The 15,081-nt window shown below is 30.1% G+C and overlaps 1 protein-coding gene across 1 annotated transcript in view; it reads left to right on the forward strand.

The window, feature by feature from the left end:
- LOC142331576 (uncharacterized) overlaps positions 1 to 14,211 on the forward strand; it is a 103,161-nt gene extending 88,950 nt beyond the window's left edge. Inside the window, exon 2 of the mRNA XM_075377578.1 lies at positions 11,144 to 14,211. Within this exon, the coding sequence (XP_075233693.1) occupies positions 11,144 to 13,576 (2,433 nt within the window). The 3' untranslated portion in view covers positions 13,577 to 14,211. The remainder of the gene's footprint in view (positions 1 to 11,143) is intronic.
- Positions 14,212 to 15,081: the final 870 nt, after the last annotated feature.

The raw sequence follows: 15,081 nt of genomic DNA on the forward strand, positions 1-15,081 counted from the left end.
CACCACTAGACCAATCCGGTGGGTTAAGAAGAGAATCCCTGCCGTGGTTGATGTCTACGGTGGAGAACCGCATAGATCTGAAGGAGAAGATAGAACAGCGATTACCAGACGTTTATATTCCAAATGCTTTTCGACGACTGACTGCGGAATTTAGAAATTTCACCCGTGTATTCACTGATGGGTGTTAGACTGAGAACGGCGTCGGAAGATCGCAGTCTTATATGACGTATCGCACTTTTGGGGATTATCTGCAAAACCTAGTGTCTACAAGGCAGAGTTATACGAAATTCAGCAAGCTCTTCGTTATGTATCACATTACAACGAATAGAGAGTGCTTCTCTGCTCCGATTCTTTAAGTGCAATCACTGGTTTAAGGGGAATGGCTTCGTACTAGAGTTCCGGATGTGAAACATCTCCGAGACGAAGAGAGATCTTAATAATCCATAGATTATTTCTAATAATCGTTCAAGATTTTCTACTCTATAGGTTTTCAAAAGATTGCATTTAACGAGTTTTATACTTGAAAAAAAAAAAATCTTTTTGTATTTGTTATCTTTTTTAATATTTTTTATGATTTATTTTTACAATAATGGTATCAGAGCTATAGAGGACAGCTTTACGCTGCAAGAAGGAAAGTAAAAAAAAAAATTGGGTATAGTTTTTTTGCATTTATTGATGTTTCATTACCCAGGGATCCCAATAAAAAAAAATAAATAAAAAATAAAAAATAGTAAGGGAACGTTCATACATACATAAATATGTATGGGAATGCGTGTTTCAAGCTTTATATTTTTAATAAAATGTAAAGTGTTACTTTTAATATTTTTAAAAATCTACATAATAAACTTTTAGTAACAATATTACAATAAAATTTCACCATAATTCACTTCCGTACAACAAAAAAAGAAATCTTAGTTAACTTTTTATTGACTGTAAATTTTTAGTAGAATTGTTTTTAGTTTCTTCCATTTAATAAAGTAAATAAAGAAAAATTAAAATATTTCTTGGAAAATGATTTTGGAGATGGAGAGAAAGAGAAAATAAAAAACATACTAATTTTGAAAACTTTTTTTCTGTATTTAAACATGATAATTTTACAATAAAACTTCATCCTAAATGAAGTTTTTATAAGTTTTATCCTAATGAAGTATCCCCACCACTTCAAAAAAGAAATTGTAGATAACATTTTTCTTGTGTAATTATTTTTCCACTACATAAGAATAAATAACCAACGACAGGAAAGTATTACAAGTTTGTTATCAGATTTTATCCATTGAAGATTAGAAATCCGAGTTTTTCCACTATTTCTTTAAAAAACTAACATTCAATCTCTGTTGCTGAGTGATAGCGTGTCTGCATTTATTCGGGGTTCCCGGGTTTGAATCCCCGTCAGGCATGGCATTTTTCATTCGCTACAAAATTCCATTTCTATATTCTCACGTACAAGCTTCAAATACTTCTGAGATGAATTAATAAATCGATTCGTTACAAATATAATAATTACTGGCACGTAATTTAACTATTAAATTTTGTTTTAATTTTAGGTTATTTTTCTACGCTTAACTTTTTTATAATCCAGTAAAAGAGAACTAGAATTTCGATATACTACATCTGAACAAAAATTAAAATTTTAACTTTTTCTACATTAACTTATATAATAATTGTTTTCGTAATTGAAATAAGTCAACATTTTATATAATTTGTTTTCTTCAAAAATTAGAAATAATTATCAAAACCATGTAGAATGTTAAAGAAAGTAAAATGTAAACCGATAAAATAAAGGAATAACTAAAAATATTTTTAAAAAATACTGAAAAAAAAATTATTTACCCACCTGGACTGAAAATTACAGGTATAAAATATTAATACATACATCTTTTTATGAGAACCCCTTTTTTTAACGTTTGCCCATTGTTAAGTATTTTATATGGAGCAAAAAAAAAAAAAATTCTTCTTTATGCATTATAATTTGTTATTGATATTATCGTTATGTTGCTGTTCATCAATAAGATTACCTCCTTCGGATTTATGATTTCTAATAAGGGGATATTATTCAGGTAAATTAATAAAAATTCATGATGACCTCTTGAAAAAATACTGAAGGTTATAGTTAATAGTGAAGAAAAAATTAGTCTCTTGATTGTATATGTTACCTTGTTAATTGTAGTAAATAAGTCTATATGATCAGTAATTACAAGTATTATTATATAAAAATTTTTTAACAAAATGCAATTTTGCAGCAGTAATAATATTTTCTATGTAACTTCTAATATAGATTGAATTAAGAGTTAGTCATGAATAAAAATAGATTTTAATACGATTGAAAATTATTACCTACGTCGAACAGGACTTAAAAATTAAATTTCAAATAAAAATCTCAATTTCTATCTATCTGAACAGATAGTAGCACATTAAAATCTACCTAAGATTTATGTTTAAACTCTTTTTGTTGGAAAAATAATTTTTGATAAAAATTTATTTAATTTTATTTATTTTACACCTCGGTCTTTCATTCGGAGGTCCCGTGAACAACTTTCATTCGGAGCTCCCGTGAACGAATCTAAATCAGGCACGGCATTTTTCATTCGCTACAAAATTCCATTTCCGTATCCCACGCGCAAGCTTTAAGGTTACGTGGCGATATAATAAGCCAAAAAGAAAAAAAAATTATAGCGTATAAACCAAAACTAACTTATGTACTTATGTACTAAAAATATTTACTAGCCCGTGAAATTTAAAATAAGTGACAAGAAACACTTGTCCTGTAGTAGAAGAAAGTAGTAGTTGTTTAAGAAAAACTTCAACAGAGCACTACGAGTTAAGAAAAAATGTTTAAGGCATTAAATATTTAACACGTTAAATGCTTAATGTTAAGTTAATAAAAAATGTTTGATATTAAACGATAAAGATTATAATGCGTATTCTGGGTACGCTACAGGCCATTTTCGCGCTACCCTCGTGCCGTTGAGCAAGATTTTATGGTTTTCACTCACAGACGTTCCTATTTGCCGATCAGAGTCAAGCACGTACTCGATAAACCGATCCGAGAAACGGATTGATATACTGTCCCTCCTTCAAGTAGATTCGACGCAGAGATTAATTTTTGTTGACCTGCTTGAAGAATTATTAGCGGCTACGGTCATGGCCCCGCCCTACCACACTGTAGTCATACGACTTCAGTTGAATCACCGCGCAAGACAGAGTCACTTTGTTTATTAGCAACAAACAAGGTTCTGACCCATCAGAGAGTAACAACGATGTAGTTAGTCAAAACATTTCTATAGAAACAAAAAACATATTTCTTAACAAAAGAAAATAAACAATTCTCTTATGTTAATTTAATTTTCTATTGTTGATATGCATTTACATTAAATAAATTGCCTCTGCAATTTTTCTCGTTACCTTGTTTTGTAAGCGTTGTACGATATCTACGTTACTATTATTTGCTGTTCCCCACAACTTCACTCCGTAAGTCTAGATTAGTCGTAGGATAACTTTGTAAATCAGAACTATCGGACGACGTGAGTTTCTCCGCAGAAGCCGATGCAGTTCCTTCTACTTCGCCTTCAGTTGTTTTCTTTTGATCCTACGTGAGACTTTCTGGTCAAACGCCGATCTAGTTGACGTCCTAGGTATCGCGTTCATTCTGCTTGTGGGATCAATACACCATCCACGTACACACTGGAACAGTCACCTTTAATTACAGCAAATGCGACGTGCTTTGATTTATCCTGGTTAACGTTAATCTTCCATATTTTCTGCCGCGCACAGATACAAGGTCTAATGCCATTTGCCGTGGCAAATGGCATTAGACCTTGTCTGTGCCATATAATCAAATACAGAGATAATTAAATTTACAAGTAATAGTTATTTTTTTTAAGTATTGTTATTAATTTGCCGTGGCAAATGGCATTAGACCTTGTCTGTGCCATATAATCAAATACAGAGATAATTAAATTTACAAGTAATAGTTATTTTTTTTAAGTATTGTTATTATTTTTGATTTTTGTTTTATTTAAAATATTAGGAGCTGTTGCTGCTATGCAATGTAATGAATTAAAAGGAATTTAAAAAAAATTCTTGCATAGTTCTGCGCAAGAATTTTTTGTTTATTTTGTACCAACTTTTTATTTTATTTTGTATAATATTGAAGGGAAGCTTCTTAACGCAGTTTTCGGAATGAGGAGTCAACTAAGAAAAAATGAGCGTCACTAAAAAGCGTCACACGTTAGCTGATTATGCCTACCACCCATTATGCCTATCGCGTACTTTACATACATAAACATGCATGTTTGCTAAGCGTGCTCTCATTCATTCTCTCTCACTCTCTCTGTCTTTCTCTCACTCTCTCTCTCTCATACACGGTTTATGCATATACGCGTGTAATAAATATGTAAATAAATATATTTTATGATACGTGTATCTCATTGTTAGTTCATATTTCTTATTAACAAAAGATTTTATCTTTGTGTAAATTGCGAATACATTATTTTACTCCATTAATAATTCATATAATTGCGTAAGAAGCTTAGCTTCCGTCGAGTGTCCAGGCATCGACGCACTCTTCTTTTTTTTTTTGTTTTTGTATGATTATTTGAATAATTTCTTGCGCAGAAATATACAAAACAAAAATTAAATAAGAAAACCAAAATAGATATATATTTTTAAATTTTATATTAAAATATATTTTCTGTTTATAAGAAAATAAATTTATTATAATCGTAATTCGATGAAACAATTAAAAACATCACAATTGTGATTCACATCATAATTCGACACAAACATCACATTTAAAATCGCTCACCACTGTGACTTGCTGCTTAAGAGCGAATGAAAAATATTCTAATACAAAGTAAAAATAACTTCAAATTGAGATTCTATTATCTATTGTCGACCTTAAATTGAGCGTAACTGAAGAACGACTCGACCGATCTTCATCAAATTCTAACATGCACAACTTCAGATAAACTGCTACAGCGTATCTCTAAATTGTCAGGGGTCAGCTCTTCGATTGGCTCCTGCCTTTGCTTCGTCCTACCTAGGACAATCAAACGCAGTGTGCTCCGGGGTATCTTCAGAGCCACAATGTATACATACCGGTGACTCTCTCCTACGAAATCTAAGTAGGTAGCTGGTGAATTCACCGTGGGCCGAAAGGAACTGGACGAGATAGTAATCCATCTCACCGTGATTTCTCCGAACCCACGGCCGCACATCCGGAATCAATTTTCTCGTCCAAGGAGACAAATGTGGGGGAGCACCTTTCCACTCCATCTGACATTCATCCATAGCAAGAATCAAAGCTTCTTTTTTCGGCATACCCTCATAGGATCTTTATCGCGGGCCATTTTCAATCCTATCGGCATGAAGTCAGCAATAACTTCAATGGATCTATGCGAGACAGTGCGGTATGCCGAAACTAACGTGTAGCAGCCCGCCGCTGAAAAGAATTCAATTTGTTTATGTTTCTCTTTACTTTGAGGGCGTCCGCTCAAGCAGGCGTATACTAACACTGGCAGTACCACCGAAAAAATAAGCCGCCTAACCTTCGGTCGGGGACCGTATCTATTCCTCATGAAATTACACAAGTAGTTCATGATCCCTTTAGCCCTTTTGGTAATCCATTTAGGTGAGCACTTTATGCACCCCGACGAGGTGCACCCCATTTGGGCCGAGGTACTTTATGCACCCCGACGTAGCTACTCTAACTCCACTCACCTGAATTACAATATGCCGGAGCTGCCTCCTACCACCAGCGCCAAACAGGCAGATTTGTGGGGGGCCACAGATAAATAACTAAAAACCATTTTCGGTTTTTTATTAAATTCGATTTTTTAATGGGTATAGTACGGCGGCTCAACCAACATAGCCACTATTACTGTATGTGCAACACGACTGGCTGCACCTACCTCCGGTTACTTGACCATAAGGACGTAAAATAAAAGTAATTAAAAAATTTAAAAAAAAGAAATAATTAAAAAAATAAATAAATAAAAGGATTGAAGTGCGGTCACCTCATAGTAAACTTTGTCAAGTAACGCTAAGAACCGGGAAAAATACCTTTTTACCCGTTCTTCGAAGGGGTAACTGATTCTAACTAATATTTTTAAGATGGATGCCGACTATTTTGAAACCCGAATTCTTCAGATCACCGAAAGTTTCGGGTTCTGTACTGACCAAATTGGTTGGTCTGAAGAAATTCCAACGCATTGATAGTTTATCGCAATTTTTATTTATCATTATTTTTCTCAAAAGTATGAGTTTAATGAACGTAGAGGGGTCCAGGAGGCGAGTCCCTGGCTAGACGTGAAAAGCGAGCGAAACTGGCTCTGACATGCTAAATATCCCGACCTCGACAAAAATCAAGTAACCATATAGCGCGAGCGAAGCCGCGACGGGGATGATAGTTATATTATATATATATTTAAAAGTAAATGTATACTGCAATTAAAATAAGCTACGTTTAAATACTACTTTTTTAAATCTAGAATAAAAAATAAACTTAAAATTAAAATATTTGAATTAAGACTTAATGAAAAGAATTTTTAAGACTTTCTGAAGTAGGCATCAAATTAAATCTGTTAACATCATGTCTATTTTCTACTTTTCCTAAATTTAAAAAATCTCATGCGGACACCACATGACTTCCTCGAACACCTATTAAATTGCATATACACATTTTTTGTTGCACTTCATTTAAACTTATTTCATTTGGAAGTGAGATACGTTCCTCCAATTTTTCAGCACAGTTGCTGAAATATTAGTTTTTATTAACATCAACTATTTACACAATTATTAATTCGACAATCTTACATAAAATGTTAGGATAAAGCCCCTTTATTAATCATATTACTAGACCGACATTATTCGTATCTTCGTGAGTCGGTTAACAAACGTTTTAGATTTCTCGTGCGTCGTATAAATAAAAGTTAATAATAATTAAATTTTAGTTTAATGAACTCCTGTATACCGGTTACAAATGTTAATTTCAACCTTACGGTGTAAAATATTTAGTTTTTATTATTGGATTATTTGGTCGATAATCAAAAATGAAAAAGAAAAAATCAAAGAGGAAAAAGAAAGATAAGATGAGGAAATATATCTAAAAAAATACGACAAGAAGATAAATACATAGGGCAAGAAAATGTTAAAACCAAAGAATGTATAAAAAGATTGAGAGAGGTTGATGAATATAAAGACAGAGCAAATTTGAAAACTAGAGAACGTGTACACAAATTACGATCACAAGAATTATAACAAAACAAAAAGCGATTAAACAATTGGCAACAGAAAACAAATAAACGAAATGATGATCAACTCCTTCTTAGGGAGAATATTGTCCGACAATATCAGAGGAGAAATGAAATAAAATATAAGAATTAATTGCAATTTATTAATGATCGAGCATGTACGCCTCAGCGTATATGTTGTTATTGTGAGAGTCTATTTTTCAGTCACTGTCGTTAACGTTAATGTAGATAAAATTAAACAGAAATTCCAGAATAATTAAATAAAATTAAAGAGAATCATACTAAAAAATCCAAAAATAATACGATTCTAAATTATAAAATATAATTAATATTAAGTAATCAGGTGTTCCACCAAATCTATTACTACACATTTATAAAAGTACATAAAATTTTATTTCACTAATTAAGAACTTCTGATTTTTTTTATTGTTATTATTCAATTATTATTTATTGTAAAAATATTTTTACAATCACGAGTTAATAATTAATTATTGAATCAATAAATTAAAAATAAATTAAATATAATTAATCAATAAATTAATTAATTATATTTAAATTTAAAAAAAAGTTAACAGAAATAAATTTTAAAAAAAAGTTTTCAAAAAAAGAAGTCTGACGTACCTTCCCTTGTAAGATCCAAACATTTCCATTAATTAAAATTTTATTTGCCTATAACTCTGGAACCGATGAAAATAAGTACCGCTTAAGATATATCGTTGAAAAGTTTTCAATGAGAGTATATTACTGCAGTTAAAAAAAAGTACAAAATATTAATATTTTGGGATTTTGGGCTTTTTTGGACACTTTTGGTTCAGGCGAGTGCAATCAAAAGGGAAGCTGCACAACTATATATTACAACAATTCTAAATCCTAAATTTCAACATCCTACGGCTAATCTTTTTTGAGTTTTGCTAGATACATAAATACATACGTACGTACGTACAGACGTCACGCCGAAAGTAACAAAAATGGATTCAGGAATGCATTTAATTTGTTTTTTTATTTATTTATTTTTTTATTATTATTTTTTTTTTTTTTGAGAGAGGAAATTCCTTTGGGTATTGGCAATCAATTATTTTCAGGATAAAGAAAATTAAAAATTTTCAAAATAAAGATTCATGTCCATTTACTCACGTTGTAAATATTTTTATTGAACTTTCATTATATGCATAAAATAATGACGGGTATTTTTCTATTTCTAAATATTACTTTTTTACAAGGTATATATACTACATCTAATATTATCTATATACAATGTATTATAGATATTTTATCTGATATGATAGATATAGATATTTTATTATCTGAATAAAATATCTTACTGTATCTATTGTTGATTTAAAACTGGTTTTCATAGGAAAAATGTCTTCCCATTAAGACATAATTTACAAGCGGTTTTTAGTTTCAACAACTGATTTTGTCAGATAATTCTGTGCAACAATCAATCAGGAGGAACTTCGTTTCCTAAAATTCAATTGATATTAAATCTGTCATATATTGAACTGAGAGGATAAGAATGACAATCGGCATCTTTCCAGACAGAATTGGTATATATTGATTTTGTATTTAAAAAAAAATAATAATAATAAAAATAAAAAAACAAATTAAATGGATTTGATTCAAAGTTAAAAAGTGAGTTTTAAGTAAAAATTATGATATCGATTAATTCCGAATAGGAAAATTTCAAAAATATTTCTTATTCAACGAAATTACATTAAAATAACCTTGTCAACAATTTTGCAGATTTTTTATAACATTTATTACATAAAAGTGTATTTGATCAGTATTAATAAATCAGACATATTATAAATTGATTAATTACATTTACATAATAATTTACATATTCTTTAAAATCATTTTCAAAATATTTTAGTAATTATACGCATTTTTTTTCCAAGTACAGTAATTCATAACGTACCACAAAAAGGGGCTTGTTTTTATATTATTTTTACGTCTTGAATTACAAAAAAAGTACAAAATGCAGATAGGGAGTAGTGGAGGATATTAAAAAGATCAAAGCTCTTTGAAATCTCAAGCGAATTCTTTTGAAATTTTAGATGAAGGGTAAAAGAAAAACCAACCCGACAAGTTCAATCAATACTTTTATAACTTTTTTCTCTCTCTTTCGTTGTAAAATGGACTAGTAAATAAATATAATAGATAAATATATCAAATATTTTTTTTTTTTTAATGTGATTACAATATATTTTAGGAGTTTAATTTATTAAAAATTAATCTATAATCTGAATAAAATAACATAAAAATTTTTTTTTATAAATTCATAACATTTTTTTTTTTATCCTTAGTTACATTTATGATGTTAATTTTAATATATTTTATAATTAAAAATATTTATTTAGATTAATATATTTTTATATAATATGCGGCATACCGTATTTCATCCTTGCGAGTGTGGCGGTACTAGCAGCGACGGTCGGCACTAACTAACGTAATTTCACCACTTACATAGAACAAATTTCGCTATACGGTCGACAGACTGGTATAGCCGCGAGGCTTAACGCACCAAGTACCTAGTCAACCGGGCGATCGAGTTCGAAACCCAGCGAGACCGAGTTACTTTTTTACGCTTTAGATATTATTCATTTGTTAATTCTACCGCTCACTTGTAACATCACAACAGTTTTTGAACCGCGATATAGCGGGGTCTTACTGTATAAATCGGTGAAATAAACTTTAAAAATCATAATTTTCCAATGAGAAGCAAAGATTCTTTTCTTTAAGGACCTTCTTTAACATTTCCAAATCGAATTGAAAATTATTCCGTACCCTGTGCGTATTACAACGAATAATTAATTGAACGTTTCAGTTTGATTTAGAGGTAGCTGAAAACACTTACGGGAATTCGTGTCCCATAAATGCAATACGAAAATCATTTTTTTTTAAATAAAGAGAAAGAAAGTGAGACAGAAGAGAGAGTGAATGAGAGAGGAAGAGATGTATGAATTTAACTTAGTTTTTTTTTAACTTTCTGTTAGTATTTTTATTTATGAAAGTTTAAATGTAGCTTTGGGTATTAAATTATTAAACTTTGGCATCATAACAAATTTACCAATTTAATCGCGTAGTTTATTTTTAATATTTAAATATCAATTATTTTTTTTATTTTATTTAACTAAAATTATTTAATTTAATTACTTTCTAACAAAAATTGTGATTGAAGAGTGGAAATAAAAACGTGTACATTCTTACAGTAGTTTGGGAGTAGTTACGTGAGAAGGACCTCTTTTATTTTTGAATGCATAGTTGAACAGAGCGATTACACTTTTCTGCATTTAATAAATGCTATCTATTAACAGACAAAATAGTTCTCCCGTATTAGGAATAACTGTATTTTTTATAATTCATTTTTTCAATAAATCAGAAATAATTTGTATCCCTTTATATTGAAAATTGTCGAACCTCTAAGCACAATTTCTTTACTTTTAATTATACAAAAAACAATACAATTTTTAATAGATTTTTAGAGCTGATCTAGAGAAAATTGAAGATTAAAATACTTAGAAATTTTAAATAATTAAATAAAAACATATTAATCATTTGATACCACTATGTTTTAAGTTTAAACAAGAAAACTAAAATTGTTAAAAGCCCTATCGACAAAACTATTACTACGTGAATTCATTTACCCCCACGTACGTTTTACTTACTAAAACACTTCCTGATTTGTTTAATCGTTTAATACTTTAACTGAATGTCAAATTTATGAACAGATAGGCTTTCTTACTATTAACGGATTAACATATCCATTTTCTGAGAAGAAATTTTTCTGGCGTAGCATAAAACATTATAAATTTATGTTGAGTAATGATGCACACCATCCAAAATATTTAAATGTTCTATATATATATATATTTTTTTTTTTTTTGTTACAGGGAGTAAGCAGATTTATTTGGAGTACATTAATACTTGGAACGTGTTATTTGGTAATATTGTCTGCCCAAGAATTAAAAGAAACAATTTCAAAGGAAGAAACAGAAGTGTCAAAAATAGATGATGATAATGATAGCGTAATACTTAATGAAATATTAACCAGAAAACCGAACGCGAATAAAACAGTAGCAAAAGTTGAAGCGATATTAGCAAAAGACCCGACGTTACCTAGATTAACACGCGGTGAGATAATAGCGATTTTAGAGAATATAACTAAAACAGGTACAAATAAAACCGAAGAACAAAATGAAACCGTACATAAAAATAACGATGATGATGATAATAATAATAGTACACGAAAAGAAAAATCTTTGTTAGTCGTGCTTCCGTATAATCCAAATAACGATTCAAGAGGTGGATTAGAAGTTTTGTATACTAAAGAGCCGATGACAAGATTACTTTTGGAAGGTACTACAACGCCATCTTACAAAAATTTAACTAACAGTGTAAATCCGACCGCTGAAACTTCTACTACACCGTCCACAACGCGCCGTCAAAATAAAAGACGAAGAAAACCGATGAAACCTATCGTAGTGATGCCGTTAGAAGAAAAACGACCGGTGTATGTACAAAATTTAAAAACATCTACCACAACTCAGCCGCCATTAGAATCTAGTAGCGAAGAACAATGGAAACCGTATACCGCCTACGATTCTCCATTTGTTGTAACACAAAAACCATCGACTGTTGAAATTCCGTTACCAGATAATATGAGAAACACGTTAAACAGTCTTAATTTACCAAAAAATCATAAACCGGAGGGACATATAATGTACGTAACGTTACCAGAAAATCATCCCAGACAAGAAACAACATTAAAACCGACAACAACCGCACCACCAAGCACTACCACAAAAAGGCCAAGAAAGAAATCATCAAAACCAAAAACAACCGCAACACTAATGCCAGATATATCAGGTGCAGTGGAAAGTTTAACGCCCGAAATGAAACAGATGTTAGCCGATTTAGGTTTGGTACCGGGACAACCAGACGGTGGTATGAATACAAGAAAATTGGAAAAAACTACGACGTCAGCACCAATACCGGTTAATTTTCAACCTATTAATCCGACTGTTGACATCAGTTCATATATGTCGTTCAAACCTTTACCGGTTAAAAGTAAATACAACGATAATAACGTAATGGATAACGATATGAAAAAAATATTGTCGAATTTCGGTTTATTAAGCAGTAATCAACCGCCATCGATGCACAGGTTGCAAAAATCATTAGATTTTGATGAAGATAAACAAGAACAGTCGTCTGATAATTCTACTGATACTGATACCGTTGATAGTACGACGATAGAAAACGATAAAGAAAATATATATAATATTAATAATACTAAGGAACAAAGTACAGAACGAAATAATACAAGTATAACTTTAGCAGATATAAATACGGATGTATTAAGCGACGAAATGAGAGATATGTTAGAAGATCTAGGAGTAATAAAAGATTCAAAACGAAGAGGTAAAGGTCATATATTTAATCCTGTAACGCAATCTGCATTACTGGATAAACCGGATCAAGCCGAAAGAATAAGTAAAATCTTAGGCGATATTAAAAAATTATCTGAAAATAACGAAACGTATTCGTTAAATCCTGATGAATTTAGAGCACAGCTGGATAATATAACGGCGATTGTTTTTAACGATGATAATAAAGAAATCGAAGACGATTTAAGTTTTTCACAAAGTGAAAACGAAGCGGATGATGAAGAAGATCACGGTGTTGTATACGGTGCAAACGGTAATTTTGACGGTTATGAACCGGATGAAGAAGAACTTGTAAGAATTCAAGGTGTTCCAGGTAATCCGTTTGTAAATAATATCAACAATGTAAATTCTTTTATCAAATGGAATTATACAAATAACGAAGAAAATAAAGACTCATTGTCGGTAAAATTACAAGAAATTATAACGCAACCGGATCCATTATCGATGGAAGAACTTCATCAAATGCAAGAAGCGTATAAAAATGAAGTTAAAAGGCAACAACCGGAAAGTACATCAGAATCAGACACATCTTCATCATCAGAATCTGAAACGACTTCTCCGACTGAAGATTCATCTGAAACAACTTCAGATCCTTCAACATCTGAACCCGCACAATCTTCATCATCATCATCAACAGATAGCGATACATCATCATCTGAAACAACTACTACAACAACAACTGAATCTTCACCAAACATAAAAGACTTAGAAGATTCATTTGGTGGTGAAACACCTCCGTCACGACCGAATGGACTTTATTTTCTGTTAGACTGGAATACCTTTTTAAGAGTTGGACAAGATAACAGAACTGTTAACCTACAATTTGCTCCAAAAGTTGGCGATCCAAGAAATTTTATTCCAGTTACTGTTCCTTAATTAACCTAGATTTAATGACTGAAATACAATTATCAATCGTTCAAAATCCAAATTACAAATGAAAATAAGGATAAATCTTTTTAATTTTCATTATAATTTTAGTAAATCTTTCATATGTATTATCGGAACGAAATAATCAGTATTTCGTGTTATAAAGTTAGAAATATTCTTTAAGTTTATAAAAACTGCTCAAATCTTAGATGGTTACTCGACTATTAAAAAAATCATTATTACACAGCGTTTTTACCAATCTTAAACTCCTATTATTGAAAGAGAAGATGAATTCGTCTTCTAAAAAGTTTATTGGAAAAATAATAGATGACCCGGTTGTATAGTTTCGATTCGTGCTAGTTCAATGACGTTTGTAAATAGTTACTGTTCATCTCCTTTTTTATTATTAGAGGATCTGATTTGAATAATCTGTTTTAATATCTACAATTCTGGGTATCTAAGTTTTTCCCAATAATTAATTATACGTCCGTATAAAGACTTTCAATTTGGTGGGATTTGCAAAATTTTGCGGTTAAGGTAATTTTTTCTTTGTAGTTATGAAATTTTCATTAGCCTCTCGTTTTTAACTTCATAAGTAGTAAAAAATGAATTTTGGTGATTTTGATGCAACTTATAAATGACAATAAATCATACGTTTCAAAAATGTTACTATATAAGTGTTTATGTTTTATAATTTTAAGTTTAAATATTTTAAAACTATTTAAAATATTAAATTATTAGTTAATAACTAAGTTATAACTAGGTTATATTAATATAGTTTATTTAAAACTAATATTTAAAATATTAGTTATTAAAATATTATGAAGTATTTAAAAACTATTTTAAAACTACTTATGTATTAAAACAATACTTAGGAATAATTAATCTATTCATCATTAGAATAGTTTGGTTAAAGAAGGTTTAGATTAATTACAAAATTGACAAAAAATTAAAGCGATTTAAAAAAAAAAAAAATAGTCCACTTTTTTATATTGCTTAATAAGAAATCTGCTTGAAATTCATAAAATGAAAAAAAAATTGTTTAAATATTAATTTAATAAAAAAAATCAATAAATTGACTTTTTCTAAAAAAAGTTTAAGCTATTTATAACAACTGATCTTGGATGCACGACGGTTAAAAAAAGAGATATTATTTAATAATTATGAAATCCGATAGCTATTTCCGATTTAGAGAATTCAGTGATAAAAAGATATATGGTTTTCTTTACCCTATTTGTTAAAATAAATATTATAATTTATTTTTCCATAGATTTGTTTATTCCATTTAATAAATAAAGATTCGTTTTATTGGTTTTCCTTGCTTGGAAAACCTTTTTGTTAGTTTAACTATCATTTTGACTCTATCAAAGATTTATTTTAACTTGTTAACGTATCGTTCTTCCTACAGTCAAAAGTATTTTTAATTGCTTGCCCTTTTGAGTTTCTAAAATAAATTCCCTTAGATTAACGTAAAATTTATAGATTCAATTTAAATTCGATTTCTGTACGGAGGT

This window comes from Lycorma delicatula, chromosome 10 (assembly GCF_047948215.1).
Source record: "Lycorma delicatula isolate Av1 chromosome 10, ASM4794821v1, whole genome shotgun sequence".
Classification (NCBI taxonomy): domain Eukaryota; kingdom Metazoa; phylum Arthropoda; class Insecta; order Hemiptera; family Fulgoridae; genus Lycorma; species Lycorma delicatula.